We start from the raw sequence: 23,343 nt of genomic DNA on the forward strand, positions 1-23,343 counted from the left end.
CGCCGTAGAAAGTAAAGAGGGGCGCCGTGAGTTCTATCATTATCCGAAACCACAAATATTCGCGGGTACCTATTTGAGCGCTCGCATCGGTAAATAATATAGCGTCGTGTCACTCTTTTTCGACCGTGATTTTAAATTTACAAGGGCGCCGTTGCAAAATACTAAACTTGCAACTGCGCCGCATGTTGAAAAAGATTGGGAACCCCTGATTAAACCTATCCCGTTGTCTGTCTGTCGGTCTGTAATCAAATGTAATCAAATCTTGCAAGTTAAATTTGACCCACTTTCCGATATCCGATGAAGCTGAAAATTTGCATACATATGTAAAGCCTGACCAGTAATATTATGATCACGCGCCATATTGCGGAATTTCATTGGAACTAAATTTTTCATACCAAACTGAACATTCACCCCATACATGAGAATAACGGCGCCCTCTTGACAATGATCATATATTTCTGGTCGGGCTTTAAGTCGGGTGACAATGCAATATTATGGTACCATCGAGCTGATCTGATGATGGAGACAGGAGGTGGCCATTGGAACTCTGTGATAAAAGGCTCTGTGATAAAAATTTTGACGACCGGTTTGGCCTAGTGGGTAGTGACCCTGCCTACGAAGCTGATGGTCCCGGGTTCAAATCCTGGTAAGGGCATTTGTTCGTGTGATGAGCATGGATATTGGTTCCTGAGTCATGGGTGTTTTCTATGTATTTAAGTATTTATAAATATTTATATATTATATATATATATATCGTTGTCTAAGTACCCTCAACACAAGCCTTATTGAGCTTACTGTGGGACTTAGTCAATTTGTGTAATAATGTCCTATAAATATATATAAAAAAAAAAAACAACGCAACCTAATTGTGTTTGGGGCTTTTAGAATTGTCTCGATGAGTATTAGTTGCGTGTGGAAAGAAAAGTACAGTCAGCGATAAAAGCTTGTACCAAAAATTATTTTTAGTTTCTGTCCGCAACTGCATCTGCGTAAAATTAGGATTTTTGAGTATTTACCACTTCTGTAATAAATTCCGACCCCCTTTTAACCCTCTTAAGGGACGATTTACGGAATAATACCTATCCTCTGTCCTTCGCCGGGACACAAACTATCTCCTTCCCAACATTCATCTAGACTAACGTAAAAGACGTGAAGAAGTAACAGACAGAAAGACGGACAGACAGAGCTACTTTCGCATTTATAAAATTCATTATCCATAATATAACATATATAACAGATTTTAATAGATCGAATGCTGGTCCATTTTGGCGTTCCTAGGATTTATACTTTCGCTCACTCATTTGATTCATTCACGCCAGCTTTTTAAAGGATATTTTATATTAAATATTTCCTTTAATATCCCAAACTGGACCTCTTTCATTTCATCACATTTCCCAAAAACAAATAAATCCCCTTAAGCTCCGAATTAAACTTTAATAAACGTCAACGAGCGAACTAATATCCCTCGCTTTTACTTTTAAACTTGAAAAGATTTCAAGTTCGCGCCACCATGCACGACGAAATTTGGAATAACATCGTCCATCGCTGCTTTTCCTTTACACATTTTTTGTCTCCGAAAGGTTAAAGAGCAATGATCATTGAGGCGCTCGTTGTAATAATTACATTGACATTTCTCGGTAGCTGTGAGAAGTTTATCGATCCGACTTAGTTTTATGAATGGCCGCCTCCCGCCTGGGACGTGACGCACCTGCAAGAACATATGAAGGCCTAAATATAGCCAGCTAGTGAATTGAATGTCTGCAATCTGTGGGTATTGTGTCTGGATTGTGTTATGCAAAATGAGGCAAGGCAGTTTGATAAGAAGTTTTTAATGGCATGACTTTACATTAACCTACAGCAGTGCTAGAGTTACAGCTAAACAAGCCGTAGGTAATGATTAGTGACTTTTCAACAGGAGGCTGCGGGATTCCCAACCCGTACCAATGAGTATCTGAAGATTTTTTGTATGCAAATCTATTATACTTCCTATTTCAGGCCCGAATCACTAATACCCAATTCTAGCAAGACCCAGGTATTGTCTATGGCGTGGCGCGAGCTAGTGAAGGCCCTTTGTACATCTGGGGTACCTTCGGACAACAACAACCTCTAAACCTCTGCTCCGCCACGTGTAATAATCGAAAACTAATTCAATTGTTTACCGATTTTTCGTGCAATATTATGCCAATTCGAACTGGTTTTCTATGTTAACATTGTTGTTATGCGGTGGGGCAATAGTTATTTGTGTCCCAAGGGAGGAAAAGTAATGGGACATTACGTGCCGTGTGTAAAATTTCATAGGAAATTAAGGAAACTTAAATTTTTGATACAGAAAATTTAGAATATATGAGGAGTTCCGAAATTTTTCAATGTGGAAATTTTATTTTGGAAAAATCGACAGCCAATTCGAAATCTGAATCCGTACAGGTAGAAGTATACAGGAGCAAATACCTAGGGACTCTGTGCACACTTCAGAAGGCAGTTAGGAACCTGAAAGCTTTGCTAGGCTTCGTGGAGGAGCTGGGGTGGTTAGAGTAGCGCTACCTTGATTTCACGCAAAATATGTCGATTTGCGGAAAATGCCCAGAAGCACTAAATTAAGACGCAATATATCACTGTGAAATTTCCGTGTTTCTTGTTTTCCATACTTTATGACGGCTTCCACTTGATCGTGACGTGACGATCAAATACCGTTTAGTAAGACCCGGGGCGTTTCTAAAAACTCGTCATCTGGGAGTCTGTGTACGATGCTACGATGCATAGATTTTACACTAGCAGGAGTAATAGACTTCCTACAGTTCCTACTCCTACACTAGATGTCGTTAGTGATAGTTGGCGATAGTAAACTCACGCCATAACAATTTTACGATATGACTACTAACTCGGCCATTCCAAGTAATAAAACGGGAAGCTAGATCGAGTTCAACGGATTCTTATCGATTTTATATAAAATTTGAAATGATAGGATTTTTATCACATGCTAATATTGAATCGTAAGATAATTATAGTAATTCTAATTTGGCAAGGTTAACCGGGTTAAATGTAACAATCTGGTTATTGCGTCCATTTTGTTATTTTTTAAATACGTATGGTCGGAATGCCCTTTATGTTACGTTTTATTAGATAAATAAATAAAATATAAATAAATATCCGAGCTAGCGCCAAACTAAGCAAAGCTACTCAACGCCAGGCTTGTAAGGCGCTGATAAACATACTTAAGTATACAGATAAATACATACTTTGATACACACACACACACACATTTGACGTAGGTAGCCTGCGCTGTGAATGTAGATGATGGTGTGTGTTTTACTACTTACCTTGTTGTTTAATAAATTATTCCTTTTAGATGACATCCATAATTCAGGAACAAACCTATACTAATGCGAATTTAGAAGATTACTGTGTTACAAATCATCACATATGAATCCAAATTATTTTAATAAAATAAATAAATGTAATAGGATATAAAATTATGGGATATCTGATTTTTAGACTCATAATAATTAAGTCGAACCTCGGGTTACTCGTATTTTCAACTTGTAATCTCGTCGGGTCTGTTGTAGTCTTGATTCCTTTTCAGAGAAATATAATTTTGTAACAAAAGGTTTCAAAATGCACTGTTGTCTTCATGTCAAATTCTTAGGTTAGGTACAGCAATAAATAACGTTTACTTTCTCTACTACTAGTAGTATGTACACAAAAATCTATGTTTTTCTCTAGTCCTTTTTAGTTGAGCATTAAAAAACTCGAATCAGCAGCGGTATCATGGTTGCATTTTTGTCACCTGTCACTTTCGCACTTACATACTTGTTAGAACGTGACAGGCATGGCGACAAATGATAAAGAGCCGACCATCTTAGCCCTACAAGACTTGAAAGACTCGGAAGTTGTTTAGCGCAGTCTCGTTAAAAACTAGTATAGTTCTTCTTTTAGACTAAAAAACTCGTCTAAAAGTCTCGAGTTCCTATATTAAGCCTAACCTTATTTGAGAACAAAATGCCGCTGATTGTACACAATTGTGAACGTGTCCTCAAATACTATTGGAGCAAAACAAAACATAGTTAATTTAGTTCCATATCCCGTAGACTAAAGTTCACAACTGTTCCGAGTGCCTCAGGCCGTACATCCACTCTGTTGTATTATACTTTATTAAATTACTAGATAGCTTTCGCTTGCGGCTTCAGAGTGGTATGTGTTTATTTCTTTGGGCATGTGTGGTCTGGCTAAATTTTGTCAGTAAACTTCAACTTCAACATTTATTCAGCAAATAGGCCACAAGGGCACTTTCACACGTCAACATGGAATTTACATACAAGCAAAAACAAGCATATCAAAATTCCGTATAATTAAAACATTTATTAGGATAAAAGAAACAAACGAGAACCGAATGAAGTGTCTCACTGTAATTGTACTCAAAAATAAAGTTAGCTTAAACAGACCAGTCTCCACAAACAGCACCCGTTCACGAGTATGACGCGTATCTCAGCCATCGTCTCCCTCAACCTTCATTCGGGAAAGTGGCGACCCGATCAACGACGCCACCGTAAGCAAAGAGTTTTAAGCGAGCTTGACATGTTCAAGCTAACGGGGTATATTAATATTTAAATAGTAATAACATGTAGCTGTGAGACACAACATTTTGTGCTTGTATGTTATATAAAAGACGGTATAGCTAAACAAAATTACTAGCTTAAATTTACTTACAGATGTAAAGGTCTCTAAGTGTCAGAATCATTAAAAATATAGGTAGGTATGTACAATCAAATTAAACACAAAATAAAAATAAAACTTAGAGATGTATACGGTCTCCAAGTATCCAAAACTAAAACTAAATTAAACAATATAATGAAGCGAGAACATGATGTTCTCATGTGTCAAAAGAATAAAAATGCGGCAACAGAGTACTCCGTGAAATTGTCTACCGGTTTTCCGTGCTAACGCGAATTTCCTGAAGATTCGCAGGTAGTGGTAGGTCTATGACAAATGATCAAAAATATTCCGAGAAAAAAAACATCGACTTTAAACGCCCAAAAACAGATCTAATGATCCGCGGCAAAAAAAAAAACTATACGTGCTTATTAAGCGGGTGGTTGTTTTAAGGATGACTCACGCTACACAGTGCCAGGACCGGGCCGGGGCGGACCGGAGCGAGCCGTCACACGGACTTTCAGGAGCGCCACCGTCGCCGGACCGTTCCGGGGCCGGGGCGACCGGGCCATCATCTCTATATTATAGTATCTCTATGCGTTGACACTATCGTTGAGTCTCCGAGCGCGAGACAGGCCGGGCCGGACAGTCCGAGCTCACCGAGCCGTCCAAGCAACGGACTGTTCATGACAAATGTCACAAATGTCAATCATATTGAAAAAATTGGTTCGATGGGAAGCAAGTCGATATATAAATAAATAATAAAATCAAAATATTGGCCCTGGCTGCCATAATAGCTGATGAAGAGAATACTGGGCAATTGTGCATTTGGACATTTCGCGGACACTTTCGGAAAAAGGAGAATTACACAATATTATGTGAAGAGCTTTATTTCCACATGACCCGAGACTCTTTCGAAGCCACCGTGTTCTCTGCTTAAGGTAATGGAAATACAATGCGTGTATATTGTCTCAAATAATCATGTGCCGAAGCATATTAAACTATTAAAAGGAAAGGGGATGACCGGTTCTCCATACAAACATAGTCCCCATTTTCCTCTCTGGATATTGATATTCCCTTCGTTCTACATCCAATTTTGTAATAGTACATTACGATACAAGTGCGAAAAATAGGAAATTCGAAACAAGTGGCGATAAATTAAAACACGGCCGAAGGGAGTGTTTTAAATCGACACGAGTTGCGAATTACTTATTCGCACATGTATCGTACAACGTTTTACAGTACATGGCTCTTTAAATGTTCGACACAGTAACGTAATATGCAAATTTTCGCACTAGTGCGGTAAAGTAGCAACATATGTACTGTAAAAATATTTTCCGTAATGGGGACTACGTTTGTATGGAAAAGCGGTCTCGTTTTGAGGTAGGTAACTAGGCAGATTACTTAGAGATTGACTCATCACAAGCTGCCTTAAGTGCTTCTTAGCGAGTAGACAGGCCTATTGTTTTTCAGTATTATTTTCTTCTATTGAGGTGTGCATTTGTGTTGTATTGCAAAAATATATCCGTTGGGGTTCAGTGATACCCGATAGATATTAACCCTGAATCACAAATGATCATTTTGCTTAATGCCGCGTTTTTGCATTATTTTCTCCCATCAATCCTATCATAGACTTGTTCCGTTTCAGGAATGCATGAAAAACTTAAGTTTAAAAGAGAAGATATTTAAAATGGCTGTAGTAATACCACAACATTTTAAAGCATCGATATAAGATAATCATCTACAAACATTCAGCTACAGAGAAATACGCGTACACCACTAAGAATGTCGGTGGTGCGCTCTCAAAGTAAAAAAAATAACTGTTAAGTTCGGTACACTAAGATAGAATTGTCTAACAAGTACAAAAAATAAACTACTTACTGGCTTACTTACTTCTTGCGAAAAAGGAATTTTTGATCTATAATACAAGTGGGTTAGGTAGTTGAAATTTACAGTGTGCATTTTATGGTTCCGTAGCCAAAATGGCAAAAACCCTTACAGTTTCGTTATGTCCATCTGTCTGTCTATCTGTCTGTCCGTATGTCACAGCTATTTTACTCAAAAACTATAAGATAACCAAAAGAGAAAAGTGGAAAGTAGGTATTTTTTTATACTACGTTGGTGGCCCGCCTGATGGTAAGCTACTACTTAGTTTAGAAGTTCAAATGTATAAAAATATAATTTTTAGGCACGCCATACATGTAACTAAAAGTGAAAAGGTTACTCAAGTAAAAGAGTATTAAATTTAAGATTTTTTTTTAAGTAAGTGAGATGGCAAAGGAAGTCTTGCGTAGCCCGACATGCTAGCCCGAAATGATATGAACGCTCTGACGTCGGGCTACAGCGGCGGCCTCATATTGAGAAAGTCGGGCGTAGCCCTTATGCTATGCGTACTCTCAGGCCGAGGGCCCCCTCATAACAAATGAATCGGGGGTAGCCTTACGTACCTAAGTAGCTTCCTCATACTAAAAAGTCGTGCAGAAGAAGATAACAATATAATTTTTTCAATATGTCAATTCCAGATTTCCTGTGTTTCTTAAATGTATAGTAACATGGCAGCAGTTTTCATCTTTAGGGTTCCGTACCCAAACGGGACCCTATTACTAAGACTCCGCTGTCCGTCCGTCCGTCCGTCCGTCCGTCTGTCACCAGGCTCTATCTCATGAACCGTGATAGACAGTTGAAATTTTCACAGATGCCTTATTTCTGTTGCCACTATAACAACATAGTGTTGTGTTCCTGCCGGTGAGTAAGGTTGCCAGAGCTCAACGAGGGGAGGGAGGGTTGTTAGGGTCGGCAACGCGCATATAATTCCTCTGGAGTTGCAGGCGTACATAGGCTATGGAGACTGCTTACCATCAGGTATATAAAAAAAAAAACAAATACTAAAAAGTACGGAATCACATTGGGCGAGTCCGACTCGCCTTTGTCCGGTTTTTGTATTTATTCGTAAGCTTGCATTAATTGCCATGGCACTTTAGGCTTAGCTTGTAAGTACTAATAGGATATTCTTTGCTAATAGGTCTAATAAATAATATGTTGCGGTCTCTTTTCTTAAATCTTTTTACTTGTATACTTTTTACGACATTTGACGCTGTCATGTTATTCAAATAGTAAGATAAATATGACAAGAGAGAAAATAGTGATCTTATTTACAGAAAGATACTTAATGTATGAAAAAATAAGCAAAAATAAGAATGAATGTTTTGTGAGTGTGAAACAATTTTATTTTCTTTGACAAATAGAGCACTGCATTGCATTAACGATTATTATTATTTTAATTTGTACGTATGTCTTTCCCATCACGGAACAATGGTATTCCGGACCTTTGAGAAGCGTGCGCCGAGCCCTAACCTGACGTAGAGGCCCTTTTGACACGTTCATGAAATGTAAGATGTACACCGAGCTGATGCTGCCCTTGCCCATGTCATAGGACGCACGCAGAGGCAGGCCCGACAGGGTGTAAGGACTATTGAGAGTTGTTGGAATCTAAAATAAACTAGGTTATTGTGTGAAAGCGATGGGCTAAATACTGAGCTATGGGATAAAAAACCAGACGCCTGCCTAATAAAACGGTATACAATTTTGTTTCCGGCAGACGACACAAAAAGCGACATCTGGGATGGCTCAAGAGTAACACTGGTGTGAGCGGCTCAGGGGTATCGAGAGGCGTGCACCGCTTTCAACCCAGTGGCTGTAACAGCCACTGTGCCAACTCGCGTCTTGCACTTCCACCCCTGGAACTTATAGCTCTAACGACTCCTCTCTGGCCGGCCGGCCAAGGCAACCCAGAAGCAGAGAATCCTGTCCCACCCACCCCCCTTCGAATGACAGAACACCCAAGGAACACACGGGTACGTGAGGTCATTACTCCCCAACAGCTCGCCACAAGCTGCCCTAAGTTGACTGATTGCACTGGTAAAATTAGCGGGCCATAGATTATTAGTTTGCAGTTCCTAAAAGCCACTGCTGAAAGGATGTGTAGCTGTCATATACAAAAACAATGGGTAGACAGTCTCAAACGGTATGTCTTATGATAAATAGTTTCATGTCGCAGTAAAATAATGTGATTTGTAGTCTTTAGTCTTAAAATATATTTTTATACTGTGTATGCTAATCTTAAGGTATTTATTTATGGGCCGCTAGTTGCCTGAAATAAAGGTATAAATAAATTATGATAGATAGGCGGATAGATGGGGTGTTCTATGAGAACGTCGCTTTCAAAATGCTTTTGTCTTGTATGGCAGCTTCCTCAATCAACTGCGTAAAGCTCAAGAAAATACTGCCAAAAGGCTAGGCTAGATAATAAGTTTTTATAAAAGAAACAAACGTCTTTATGGGACCCATAACATTAAAGCAATACAAAAGTCAGAAATGAGAGTCAAATCTGACAATCGTTATCTACGCACGAAACGCCCCTTATTAAATGATACTTGATCGTGACTTTATGATTAAGTTTAATCCGTTTTATTTGCATTGCATTTATAAAATGAGGAGCTTTCGATTTTCGAGGATTATGTTTTTAACATACGTGTATATTACGTAGGTTTATTTGTATGTTGATTTTTTGATTCTAGAAATAAGAGTTGTATAACCCTAATATGTATGTAAGTACTAAGTGCGTAAAAGGTAATACCGAAATAGGTCAGAAGAGAAGTAAATTCAATATTACTATACAGTATATCCAAAAAGAGCGCTATGATAAGTAGAAGTTACTTTTTAGGGTTCCGTACCCAAAGGTAAAACGGGAGCCTATTACTAAGACTCCGCTGTCCGTACGTCTATCCGTCTGTCACCAGGCTGTATCTCATGAACCGTGATAGTTAGTTGAAATTTTCACAGATGAAGTATTACTGTAGCCGCTATAACAACAAATACTAAAAACTACGGCACACTAGATGGGCGAGTCCGACTCACCTTTGTCGGGTATTATTTAAATATAGGAGGCAAATGAGCAGAGCCCATGAACAGACGTCGTATCATAGGATAAGTAGATATGTACAAAGAAACAGCGGTATGTTAAATAGAAGTTTTTTTATTATACAGTAGGTGTTAGAAATCGTGTAGTATACCCTTTACATGTATTGTCTATCAATATAAACAGGCAACACTTATGTTTCTTCTTTATGATACCGCTCTATAAAAACCTATCCGGTTTGTCTTTGATCTCCTCTCTGTTCGATATATGGCTCTCCATGAAGTCACTCCCAATTATACATTTTATTATATTTAAATATGTGACATTTTAATCAATGTACATCGTGCTTTGACGTATACGAAATGTAGTGTAATTTGTGGTAAATTAAAACTACTATTTTGTTGAGCAAGGATATGATTTTATTTCCGACGACATAAACCACAATCCTTCGTGGCACTCTTACGCCGAGCCCTGCGCCTGCATCCTGCACATCAGATTATGCGCCCAGATGCTTGTGCCGCGAGGAAACTGGAAATCAAAACCTAAGAAAGGTATGTCGGAAACATTGATATTCTGAGGTTATAATCGCATCGCCCTCGTGATATTATAACCTACTAATTCTTCGCTTGCTCAACCACTATCACAATTTCGTTGTCAAGAATGTCGTCACATAATGAACATAACGGACATATTCCCGTCGAGAAGCTGGATGGCTTGGGAAATTATTCAAATTGGAAATTTGCCGTGAAAATGTTACTTACGCTGGATGGTCTATGGGGCTGCGTGGAAGGTACGGATACCGATGCGACCCGCGAGAGCCGCGCCTTAGCTAAGATATGTTTAACGATTAAGCCCGCGTTGTACCAGTACGTGCGAGATGCCACGTCGGCAAAGGACGCCTGGAAGAAGCTTGCCGATGCCTTCGAGTCCAAAGGTCTATACAGAAAAGTGCTCTTGTTACGTCAACTGCATAAAATTGAATATAATCAGTACAGCGGTATGTCGGAATATATCGAGGCGGTCATGCGTCTCGTTCAACAGCTCGACGATATAGGCAAGAAAATAGACGACGATGAGGTAGCGGAAATCCTGTTGAGTGGTTTATCGCAGGAATTTGACAACCTGGTGTCGGGTCTGGAAACCGCCTGTCTTACGAGCACACTCACGGTGGAGCTTGTGCGGGCCAGATTGCTGCAAGAAGAACACCGGAGAAGTGCGGGTGACCAGGAGGGTGTGAAGGCCTACCTAGGAAGCAAAAAGAAGAAGTCATCGCCTATGTTCTGCCAGTTCTGCAAGAAGAGCGGACACACTATCAAGCGTTGCTTTAAACGCAAGAAGGAGCTGAAGAACAATGAAGAGAACCACACTATGTTTGCATCAGCCATGGTATGCAGCGGCAGCAGCAGCCATGACTTTGTGGTGGACTCCGGCGCATCCCAACATATGATTGCTAATAAGGAGTTACTAGAAGAACCTAGAGGTAAAAACTCTACTATTTATATAGCTAATGGTAATAAGTTACATAGCAATTGTACTGGTAGGGTCCCTTTGTGCTCCAATATTAGCCTTATAAATGTTCTCCATGTGCCTGACCTCTCCAGCAATTTACTGTCTGTTAGTCAAATTACTGAAAAGGGTTATACTGTCATGTTTGATAGGGATCATTGTAAAGTCTTTGATGATGTTAAAGTCACTGGCAATCAAGTATTAGTTGCTTCTAAGGAAAATGGTCTGTATAAATACAAGGCTCAAATGCGACACATCCTTGAGGAGGAGTCTTCCAAGCTCTTGCAGACTAGGCAAGAGACAGTGAATGCTCACACTGTTTCGACTGTGCCAATGGACCTAATCCACAGACGCTTAGCTCATTTGTCTGAACCAGGTATGAGGGTTCTTGGTGATGGGAAGAAATGCATGAACTTACATTTTCAGAAAGAAGACACCATCAGTGGTAGATGCGAGCCATGCCTGACAGGCAAGATGGTGCGAGCACCATATCCTGCTGTCAGCATGAAGCGCACTACCCAACCTTTAGAACTCATCCATTCAGATGTGGCTGGACCTATGCAAGTCAAAACTTGGGGTGGAGCTCGTTACCTTTTGACCTTCACAGATGACCATACCCGGAAAACTTGGGGCTACCTTATGAAGCACAAATCAGAGGTGAGTTCACATTTTATTAATTTTAAAACTATGATAGAGAAACAATCTGGTTTATCCATTAAAATTTTGCGCAGTGACAATGGCCTTGAGTTTACAAATAATAAACTGGCCAATTATCTTAAAGACCATGGTATTTTACACCAAACCACTGTCCCTTACAATGCTGCTCAAAATGGAACAGCGGAACGGGCTTTTAAAACGATTTTTGATAAAACTAGGGCTATGCTGCAGGAATCCGGCCTGTGTAACCGTTACTGGGGAGAGGCAGTAATGACAGCCATTTACCTGAAAAATAGGTCTCCTACCAGAGCGCTTTCAGGTGGAATTCCCGAGAGCTTATGGACTGGGTCTCCTATAGACATCAGTCATTTACGTGTCTTTGGGTGTACTGCTTATGCACATGTACCTAGTCAAAAGCGTCAAAAACTTGATGCAAGGGCAAAAGCGTTAATTTTTGTTGGTTATGGTGAAACCTTTAAAGGATACCGTTTGATTGATCCCACTAATCCTCACAGAGTTATACAGTCCAGATCTGTTATTTTTAATGAGGATAAATTTATAGGAAAACATGATAGTTGTAAAAAGACTTGTGGAGCCAATTTCTATAATTATTATATCGATAAAGACAATTTTAATATTCCAATGCCTAATAATGAACATAATTCTTTGAATGCATTGAATAATTTTAATGATGACTCTAACAAACTTTTTGATGTTAATGTCATTCAAAACAATGAAAAAGATAAATCAGCTGAGTGCTCATCCTCTTTTAATCAATTTTCAGATTCAAAGACACCAACGCGACCGGCGTGGTCTCCGCTCTCTGAACCTTACTGTACGGGCGATGAAGGTGAAAGTGACAGTCCCGGTGATGAGGATTGCGTCCCAAAGGGCGCCTTGTCTTCTCTGCCGGAGTCATCATTTGATAATCATGACGACGGTGATGAAGTGGGTGCACCAGAGGGTCCCATGTCTTCTCTGCCGGAGTCTGCACCAAGTGAGCCGACGCTGCCGGCTGTTTCCGACACGTCTCGTTCACGTCCCGTACGTAAAACACGAGGTAATGTGCCACACCATCTCAGAGACTATGATTTATCTATGATAGCAGAAGGTTATTCGCCAGATGAGCCTACATCATACCGCGAAGCCATGCAATCTTCTGAAAAAGATGAATGGCAGAGGGCAATGCAATGTGAGTATGATTCTTTAATTAAAAACAAGGTATGGATCTTGGTAGACAGACCTTCAGATGAAAACATCGTCAAATGTAAATGGGTTTACAAGAGAAAACTTGACACCTCAGGTAAGCCTGCCAAATTTAAAGCTAGGTTGGTTGCCCGTGGTTTTAGTCAAGTAGAGGGCATTGACTACACGGACACCTTTGCACCTGTAGTGAGGCATAGCACATTGAGGATTCTATTTTCTATTGCTACAGAATTAGACTTAGACATAGACCATATTGATGTAACAACTGCATTTTTAAATGGCGAATTAAATGAAAAGATTTATATGGAGCAGCCTTCAGGCTTTAAAAACTGTGATAAGGTTTGTTTGCTTAAGAAGAGCTTATACGGCCTTAAGCAGGCAAGCCGAATGTGGAATATCAAAATACATGATTTCTTAGCACAAAATAATTTTACTCAGAGCAAATGTGAGCCATGTATTTATACAAAGAAAACAAAGACTGAATATATTATTATTGCATTGTATGTTGATGATTTTTATATATTTCACAATAATTGTATTAATAATATTTTACAACTTTTACAAACGAATTTTGAAGTCCGACATTTGGGCAAATTAAATAATTGTCTTGGAATGAATGTTTGTAGAGAAAATGGCATCACAACTTTAGACCAAACTGAGTACATAAAGCGTTTATTATTAAAGTATAATATGTCAGATTGTAAATCTGTTTCTACACCTTTACCAGTTAATTGTAAATTACAGAAATCAAATAAGACATGTTTAGATGATGAAGTCTATCAGTACAGACAGTTATTAGGAAGTCTAATGTATTTATCAGTCTGTACTAGACCTGACATATCTTTTGCATGTAGCCAACTTAGTATGTTTAACACATGTTTTGATGAAAATCATTGGCGCATGGCAAAGCGTGTGCTTCGTTACCTAAAAGGTACTATTAATTATGGCCTTTGTTTCACAAAGAGCAATACTTTTAATCTTACTGCATACGCTGACGCAGATTGGGCCAATGACCTTTCAGACCGCAAGTCCTATACTGGCTTTGTGATTAAGTTAGGATCTAATGTAATTAACTGGGAGGCAAGAAAGCAACAATGTACTTCTCTTTCAAGTTGCGAATCGGAATATGTAGCTCTTGGAGATTGTTGTAAGGACATATGTTTTGTACGAAATTTCTTGTCAGAAATTATCGATAAAACTTTTGACACTGTCATTTATAATGATAGCCAAAGTGCTCAAAAATTACTGTTAATAAAAGAGCACTCCCACAAAAGAACAAAGCATATAGACCTAAGATATCATTTTATTAAAGACCTGATTCAAAAAGGACACTTAAATGTAAGGTACTTGCAGACTGACAAAATGGTAGCAGATGTTTTAACAAAAGCTTTATGTGCTGAAAAACATTGTAAATTTATTCAAGGACTTAATGTTAAACCTTTGAAATGTTAATAGCTATACTTCTCTACTTGTGATTTTTTTAATGTGATATTCATTCCTGTGTTACATAATTATAGCTGCATGCCTTATCACGATATTTATGTCTATGTTTTTTTTACTAGACTAAGCTTGCAGCATGTAATTAATTATAACTATTATAAGTATGCTTTATGTAGAGCCATACTTATAGAGTTTTTATTTGGCATGTAAAGTGCAAGGAGGAGTGTTAGAAATCGTGTAGTATACCCTTTACATGTATTGTCTATCAATATAAACAGGCAACACTTATGTTTCTTCTTTATGATACCGCTCTATAAAAACCTATCCGGTTTGTCTTTGATCTCCTCTCTGTTCGATATATGGCTCTCCATGAAGTCACTCCCAATTATACATTTTATTATATTTAAATATGTGACATTTTAATCAATGTACATCGTGCTTTGACGTATACGAAATGTAGTGTAATTTGTGGTAAATTAAAACTACTATTTTGTTGAGCAAGGATATGATTTTATTTCCGACGACATAAACCACAATCCTTCGTGGCACTCTTACGCCGAGCCCTGCGCCTGCATCCTGCACATCAGTAGGCATACGAGCAGAGCCCATGAACAGAGGTCGTACTCCTATCATAGAATTAGTAGAGATGTACAAAGAAACAGCGCTATGTTAAGTCGGAGTTATTTTTTTAAATGTAGGAACCAAACGAGCAGAACTCATGAACAGAGGTCGTATCATAAGATTTGTAGAGATGTACAAAGAAATGGCGCTATGTTAAGTAGAAGAATTTTTTTTGAATGTAGGAGGCAAACGAGCAGAGCCCACGAACAGAAGTCGTATCATAAGATTTGTAGAGATGTACATAGAAATGGCGCTATGTATTTTTTTATATAGGAGGCAAATGAGCAGAGCCCATGAACAGAGGTCTTTTTTATTTATTAATTTATTTAGGAAACAAACAGTCACATATTAATATATATAAGCTTAAGTGATAACAAACAGACCTTTAGTTCCATTGAAAATAAAAGTATACATAGTAAATTACAGATCGAAACAGGGAAGGTGTTAGGCATCTTCTTGTCTGTCACGCGTACAGGGACTTCAAAACATCGGTAGGTCTTATCATAATTTTTTTAGATATGTACAAAGAAATGGCGCTATGTTAAGTAGAAGTATTTTTTTAAATATAGGAGGCAAAGGAGCAAAGCCCATGAACAGAGTTCGTATCAGAAGATTTGTAGAGATGTACATAGAAATGGCGCTATGTTAAGTAGAATTTTTTTTTATATAGGAGGCAAACGAGCAGAGCCCATGAACAGAGGTCTTATCATAGGATAAGTAGATATTTACAAAGAAATGGCGCTATGTTAAGTGGAAGTTATTTTTTTTATATAGGAGGCAAACCAGCACAGCCCACGAACAGAGGTCGTATCATAAGATTTGTAGATATGTACATAGAAATGGCGCTATGTTAAGTGGAATTTATTTTTTTAAATATAGGAGGCAAATGAGCAGAGCTTATGAACAGAGGTCTTATCATAGGATAAGTAGATATGTACAAAGAAACAGCGGTATGTTAAGTAGAAGTAATTTTTTTGAATGTAGGAGGCAAACGAGCAGAGCCCACGAACAGAGGTCGTATCATAAGATTTGTAGAGATGTACAAAGAAATGGCGCTATGTTAAGTAGAATTTAGATTTTTAAATATAGGAGGCAAATGAGCAGAGCCTACGAACAGAGCTCGTATGATAAGATTTGTAGAGATGTACAAAGGAATGGCGTTATGTTAAGTAGAAGTATTTTTTAAAATATAAGAGGCAAACCAGCAGAGCCCATGAACAGAGCTCGTATCATAAGATTTGTAGAGATGTACAAAGGAATGGCGCTATGTTAAGTAGAAGTATTTTTTTTTTAAATATAGGAGGCAAACGAATAGAGCCCATGAACAGAGGTCGTATCATAAGATTTGTAGAGATGTACAAAAGAATGGCGTTATGTTAAGTAGAAGTATTTTTTTAAATATAGGAGGCAAACGAGCAGAGCCCACGAACAGAGCTCGTATCATAAGATTTGTAGAGATGTACAAAGAAATGGCGCTATGTTAAGTAGAATTTAGTTTTTTAAATATAGGAGGCAAATGAGCAGAGCCTACGAACAGAGCTCGTATGATAAGATTTGTAGAGATGTACAAAGGAATGGCGTTATGTTAAGTAGAAGTATTTTTTAAAATATAAGAGGCAAACCAGCTGAGCCCATGAACAGAGCTCGTATCATAAGATTTGTAGAGATGTACAAAGGAATGGCGCTATGTTAAGTAGAAGTATTTTTTTTTTAAATATAGGAGGCAAACGAATAGAGCCCATGAACAGAGGTCTTATCATAAGATTTGTAGAGATGTACAAAAGAATGGCGTTATGTTAAGTAGAAGTATTTTTTTAAATATAGGAGGCAAACGAGCAGAGCCCACGAACAGAGCTCGTATCATAAGATTTGTAGAGATGTACAATGAAATGGGGTTATGTTAAGTAGAAGTTATTTTTTTTAAATATAGGAGGCAAACGATTAGAGCCCACGAACAGAGCTCGTATCATAAGATTTGTAGAGATGTACAATGAGCCAAAATTATAATATTATGAATTCAAATTTATTACGAATTTTATATCTTGTATTGCTGTAATTATCATCTGCACTGAAAGAACGGCGAGTGAAAGAAGTTTTGCCATGTTTCTGGTGTCTTTCTTCTAATAACACCAAATCGGTTCACCCTAAAAATATATCTGAAAAGTGACATCTCAGTGACTGATATATATAAACAAAGGATATAAATACAGCGGACATATCGGTGTCAAAATGTCAACATTTACTTATATTTTCTACATACGTGCTTATAATTTTGTATTGTTTATCGTCTTGTGTTAATGTATCCGGCCTCCACCCAGCTCACAGAATGCCCTATTTGTCAAGACCAAAAACCCTACAAGGGCACCCATGGACTCAAGATCCATCTTGCCAAGAAACATGTTCCTCGGATAGACCTACCCCCGACGGACTCCTCTCATGTCAACAGATCTGGGGCCTCTGTTCCCAACACTGCGACTCCCTCTGCAGATTTATGTACCCGTCTAGCAGTATTAAAAGCTCACACTAAAATAGCTAAACGTATACCAAAAGGCGCTAGGGTTGCTGTAGCTCGGAGCCTGACGGAATGCGTGGCCAAGGTTGTGTCTAATAATAATTTACCCGCATGGGAAGCCTTACTTACATTTACATACAAAAATATTCATATCCCTCAAGACCAATCCAATCGCACTTTATCGGCTATTATCAAAGAAAATGTACTCCATCCTGACTTTCCCGTAGATTCCGATTCCGCGGAATCTGCAACCTATAATCTTTGCAATACTCATTTAAACTATAAAATTAAGTCAATAGAAAATAAGGTTTCTGACGGTAACATAAGAGGCGCTACAAAACTTCTATTTTCTAGTGACACCTTGGCCGCCCGTTCTGACGAAGTGTTCTCCTCTCTTAAAGAAAAGCATCCGATTTCATCTACACCAGTACAACTTCCCGTGCCGCCTCAAATCTCTCCGCAACCACTACAAGTTACGGACCGTGCAACTTTACAGGCGATCAGCTCTTTTCCTAATGGTTCGGCCGGTGGCCTTGACGGCATAACCCCGCAGCACCTCAAGGACCTGACGAGCCCGCTTATGGGAGATGCCGGAGAAACCCTCCTCAAAGAGCTGACCGCGTTGATAAATTTAATGCTTTCAGGTAAAATCTGCAGCGAAATCACTCCCATTTTATACGGCGCTAACCTGATAGCCTTAAAAAAAAAAGACGGCGGCATTCGTCCGATAGCGGTGGGAAGCACACTACGGCGACTAGCCTCTAAATTGTGTTGCCGCGAGTTTCACGACCGCCTTACAGACAAATTCAAGCCCAAACAACTTGGCTTCGGTGTCAGAGGCGGTTGTGAGGCCGCAGTACACGCCACACGGACTTTCCTGGAAAACTCAAATTTCGAAATTTTGGTAAAAGTTGATGTAAGAAACGCATTTAATTCTATCGACCGTAGCACTCTCTTAAACGAAATTTTAAAGGAAATTCCGGAAATATTTGAATACCTTAAACAATGCTACGGCAATCCATCCAAATTAATGTTTGGTGAAAAAGAAATTGCCTCATGCGTTGGGTGTCAGCAAGGAGATCCACTTGGGCCCGTCATCTTTAGCCTCGCTATTCACCCAATCATCACTCAGCTAAAATCAAAACTAAATTTATGGTATCTGGATGATGGGACACTTGCAGGGACGGCTTCTTCAGTATTAAATGATTTAAATATAATCTCAAGGCAGTTCGCTGAGATAGGCCTCACACTTAACTTCAATAAGTGTGAGGTTTTTATCTCAGAAAAGCTTTCAGCTAGCGCCCGGGCTGCTTTGACTCTAAGTCTCAACTCTGTCGCGCCCAATTTCACCTTTGTTACACGAGATTCCCTCGTATTACTCGGTGCCCCTATTTTCGAAGACGCCATCCCTTTAGCAATAAATTCAAAATTAGATAACTTTCACAACTGTTCAGATTTATTATTCAAAATTAACGCTCATACAGCCATTTACATCTTACGTTTGTGTTTATTTTCTCCAAAATTCTTATATATTTTACGTTGCAGCCCTGTTTGGAAATTCTCAAGTCTCACGTCATCCATAGACAACATATTAAAAAATTCGGTTTGCAAAATATTAAACATCTCTTTCAGCTCTCAAAGCTGGTCTCAGGCTACTCTGCCTATTAATTATGGTGGCCTGGGTATTCGCTCTACGGGCGATCTGGCTCTCCCCGCTTTTCTCTCGTCTGTCCACAGCGTCGCCCATCTCATCCGTGGCATTCTTAATGTCACCAATCCCACGGTTGTAGTAGTGGCGAGCTTGGCAGATGCAGAGTCAGCTTGGAGTGCTGGAAATCCCGGCGAGAGTCCGCCTACCGAAAAAGCCTGCCAAGCAGCCTGGGACCTGATAAAAATCAAAACAACCCACAAATCCCTTTTGGACAATAGTTCGAACCCTTGCGAACGTGCTAGACTACTCGCAGTATCGGAACCTGAGTCAGGGCATTGGCTGCGCGCGTTGCCGTCGCGGAACATTGGTTCCCTTTTGGACCCGGCGTCACTGCGCGTAGCCGTATGCCTCAGGCTAGGTTTGAAAGCCTGCGAGCCACACGCTTGCTCCCGCTGTGGAAGCCTTGTTGACGCTTATGGGCACCACGGACTCCACTGCCAGTCAAGCGCCGGCCGATTTTATAGACACTCGGCCCTAAACGACCTAATCCGCAGAGCACTCGGTACCGTCTCCATACCAGCAACCCTGGAGCCAGTTGGTTTATCAGCGGCAGATGGCAAAAGGCCCGACGGCTGCTCGCTCGTACCTTGGTTCCTGGGGCGGCCCCTGGCGTGGGATGTAACATGCGTTGATACGCTGGCCCCATCTCATGTCCGGCGCTCTGCCAGGAAGCCGGGGACGGCAGCAGACGACGCCCAAATTGCCAAGTGTCGCAAATATGCATTTTTAAAAAGTAATTATGTATTTGCGGCACTTGCGATTGAAACTTTCGGTCCTTGGTCGTCCGACACCAAGAAACTAGTAAAAGAAATTTGTACTAAACTAGTCTGGGTGTCTGGCGACCTACGAGCTGGCGCTTTTTTCGCACAAAAACTTAGCCTCACTGTGCAGAGAGGGAACGCGGCCAGTGTCCTGGGAACAATGCCTCAGGCTAATTTAGGCTTAGTTTTTTGATAATATAGCTATTGTAATTGATTATGTAAATATATATAGTTCCAAGATACATAATGAAATGGGGTTATGTTAAGTAGAAGTTATTTTTTTAAATATAGAAGGCAAACGATTAGAGCCCATGAACAGAGGTCGTATCATAAGATTTGTAGATATGTACATAGAAATGGCGCTATGTTAAGTGGAATTTATTTTTTTAAATATAGGAGGCAAATGAGCAGAGCTTATGAACAGAGGTCTTGTCATAGGATAAGTAGATATGTACAAAGAAACAGCGGTATGTTAAGTAGAAGTAATTTTTTTGAATGTAGGAGGCAAACGAGCAGAGCCCACGAACAGAGGTCGTATCATAAGATTTGTAGAGATGTACAAAGAAATGGCGCTATGTTAAGTAGAATTTAGTTTTTTAAATATAGGAGGCAAATGAGCAGAGCCTACGAACAGAGCTCGTATGATAAGATTTGTAGAGATGTACAAAGGAATGGCGTTATGTTAAGTAGAAGTATTTTTTTAAAATATAAGAGGCAAACCAGCAGAGCCCATGAACAGAGCTCGTATCATAAGATTTGTAGAGATGTACAAAGAAATGGCGCTATGTTAAGTAGAAGTATTTTTTTTAAATATAGGAGGCAAACGAATAGAGCCCATGAACAGAGGTCGTATCATAAGATTTGTAGAGATGTACAAAAGAATGGCGTTATGTTAAGTAGAAGTATTTTTTTAAATATACCTAGGAGGCAAACGAGCAGAGCCCACGAACAGAGCTCGTATCATAAGATTTGTAGCGATGTACAATGAAATGGGGTTATGTTAAGTAGAAGTTATTTTTTTTAAATATAGGAGGCAAACGATTAGAGCCCACGAACAGAGCTCGTATCATAAGATTTGTAGAGATGTACAATGAAATGGGGTTATGTTAAGTAGAAGTAATTTTTTTAAATATAGGAGGCAAACGATTAGAGCCCATGAACAGAGGTCGTATCATAAGATTTGTAGATATGTACATATAAATGGCGCTATGTTAAGTAGAAGTCTTTTTTTAAATATAGGAGGCAAACGAGCAGAGCCCATGAACAGAGGTCGTACTCGTATATTAGGATTAGTACGAGTAGATATGTACAAAGAAACAGCGGTATGTTAAGTGGAAGTTATTTTTTTTTAATATAGGTGTACGCGTATTTCACGTTTGGCGATATCTTCTTCGTTACGATTGTTCTGCAAGTTATTTTTTAAGCTTCATTTTAGTCAAGATCTATTTCTGATAATGGATTCCAGGAAGAATGGATGAAATATTTTACATATAGTATCTTTTTATATTTGAATTTAAACAGTGCTATTTGTTGAAATGGAACGTGTTCATGAAGATCAGAATATAACTTCTCCTTGACAAGTATTTTACGAGTTAGGGCTTAGGTATTATATGGGCTTACATATGGGCTGTTGTTTTTCATTCAATAGTTTACATGTGTGAAAGAGAAAGTATAACAATATGCTTGTTTGACTAAGATTGCTTTAATTTTGTTAATTTCAACACTTAGTAGGTGATAATTATAACATTGGTATAGAATCTTCAAAAATAAAACAATAGATACAAAGCAGGTGTTACTCGTATTGGCCCGTCTTTATATATTACAAATGAATGAATGCAGTTTTTCTTGTTATGAAAATCAATGGCATGATTCCTAGGAACAGATCTTCGTAACGATCTAAGTGGGCCACCGTGTATACCCTACGGAACATTTTATTTCGTTGGATGAATTTAGGGTGTAGGGTAATGGGAGGCATGTTTGAACTTAAAAATGAATGTACCCAAATATCTCAATAAATCACTCAAAGAACATTATTTATCTCTCCCTTAGTGTTTATATAGTACATAGTTATTTTTACTCTGTGGCTGACATGCTGCTGTCATATTTAGCTATGTTTTGGTTAATTTTATATATATTTATATGTATGTTTATGTATGTTTATTTATATTCCTTATATGTGTATGTTTATTCACTGTAATTGTGTGTGTGAATCTAGGCTTCATAACGGTTTAGCAACACCTACTTTTTCGATTAACTTCTCTATTTCCGCTACCCAAAGGTTGTCTGGAAGAGATCGCTTTTTAGCGATAAGACCGCCTGTTGTCTGCCTCTAAATTTAATCAATGGTTTATTTTTCTTGTATATTTTTACTGAGGTGTGCCAATAAAGAGTATTCTATCTATCTATCTATCTCCAAAACGAATCGAACGAATTAGTTGCAGTTTTCAATAGTGTAAAATAATTGGTGTATTTATCGTATCTCCTGTTATAAATGTTTTAATTTTTTTAAGGTTCAAGCTACAGGTATATACCCTAACAGTAAGCTACACAGATAACTGACCAGGAGGGCCTGCAAACAAGTTTCTTTGCAGGGGGGATACAAGTGGAGAAACTATAAACTTGTAAGGATATTTAACATTGCCAAAATAAGGTTAAAGGTGCCCTCTAGTAGTAATTATATGCCCTCTATAGAATGGTATTATAAACATTTTTCTTTTTTCATATACCATGGACGTTCCTCGATGGCACCAAGCTGCAACCGGAAAGCGATGATCACACGGCAAACAAAATCCTGAAGACTGTAGCAGCCACGTCTAAGGGGGATAAATTCAATAAATGTTTATTCTATTTGTTTGATATGTAAAAATGCACGTCAATAAGGTGACAAACTATTATTAACAGAGACCGGAATTATTGTGGCATTCTTGAACTGTCATAGAGAGTTCTCATTTATCGACTTCTGTAGGGCTAAGATGGTCGGCTCTTTAGATGGCTGCTAAAGAGCCGACCATCTTAGCCCTACTGGTACACATATATCGATATAACGTAGAACACAAAATATTAAAAAGTTATAATAGTTAATGGATATTTCACTGTAAAAGAAGTAACTGCTTTTTTGCATTTATTTGTACTTACGAGTATTAAAAAAATAGCTACATAGGGAGTACAAGTCCGTAAGGGTTGCTAGATAGCATCTCTCCAGCAACTCTTACTGAGTTTCAACATAATTACTTATATTTTCAAGAAATGAGAGGCGGAAAAACATTATAACTAACCACATTATTCTCAAAAATTTGGATTGTTTTAAGCATGGCGATGGGATTAGGTGGATAACAGTCATAGTCGGTCTTTCGCATGTATTGCC

The 23,343-nt window shown here is 38.8% G+C and overlaps 2 protein-coding genes across 3 annotated transcripts in view; one reads left to right on the forward strand and one right to left on the reverse strand.

Moving 5' to 3' along the window:
* The window catches only part of LOC133528602 (uncharacterized), a 150,067-nt gene that overhangs the window by 100,333 nt on the left and 26,391 nt on the right, over window positions 1-23,343 (reverse strand). The gene's annotated exons all lie outside the window — the stretch shown is intronic.
* On the forward strand, window positions 9,700-14,823 carry LOC133528158 (uncharacterized). Its single transcript, XM_061865409.1, has 2 exons — window positions 9,700-11,045; window positions 11,498-14,823. The coding sequence occupies exons 1-2, from the start codon at window positions 10,226-10,228 to the stop codon at window positions 11,518-11,520; spliced, it is 843 nt and encodes a 280-aa protein (XP_061721393.1). The 5' UTR covers window positions 9,700-10,225; the 3' UTR covers window positions 11,521-14,823.

The sequence above is a fragment of the Cydia pomonella genome, chromosome 19 (genome assembly GCF_033807575.1).
Source record: "Cydia pomonella isolate Wapato2018A chromosome 19, ilCydPomo1, whole genome shotgun sequence".
In the NCBI taxonomy this organism is placed as follows: domain Eukaryota; kingdom Metazoa; phylum Arthropoda; class Insecta; order Lepidoptera; family Tortricidae; genus Cydia; species Cydia pomonella.

Excerpts from the sequence above, each read along its gene's own strand:
- LOC133528158 (XM_061865409.1), top strand. The coding sequence starts at position 10,226 with ATGTCGTCACATAATGAACATAACGGACATATTCCCGTCGAGAAGCTG. Across the intron at positions 11,046-11,497 it reads GTTACTAGAAGAACCTAGAG|AAAGAAGACACCATCAGTGG; the intron begins GTAAAAACTCTA and ends TTACATTTTCAG.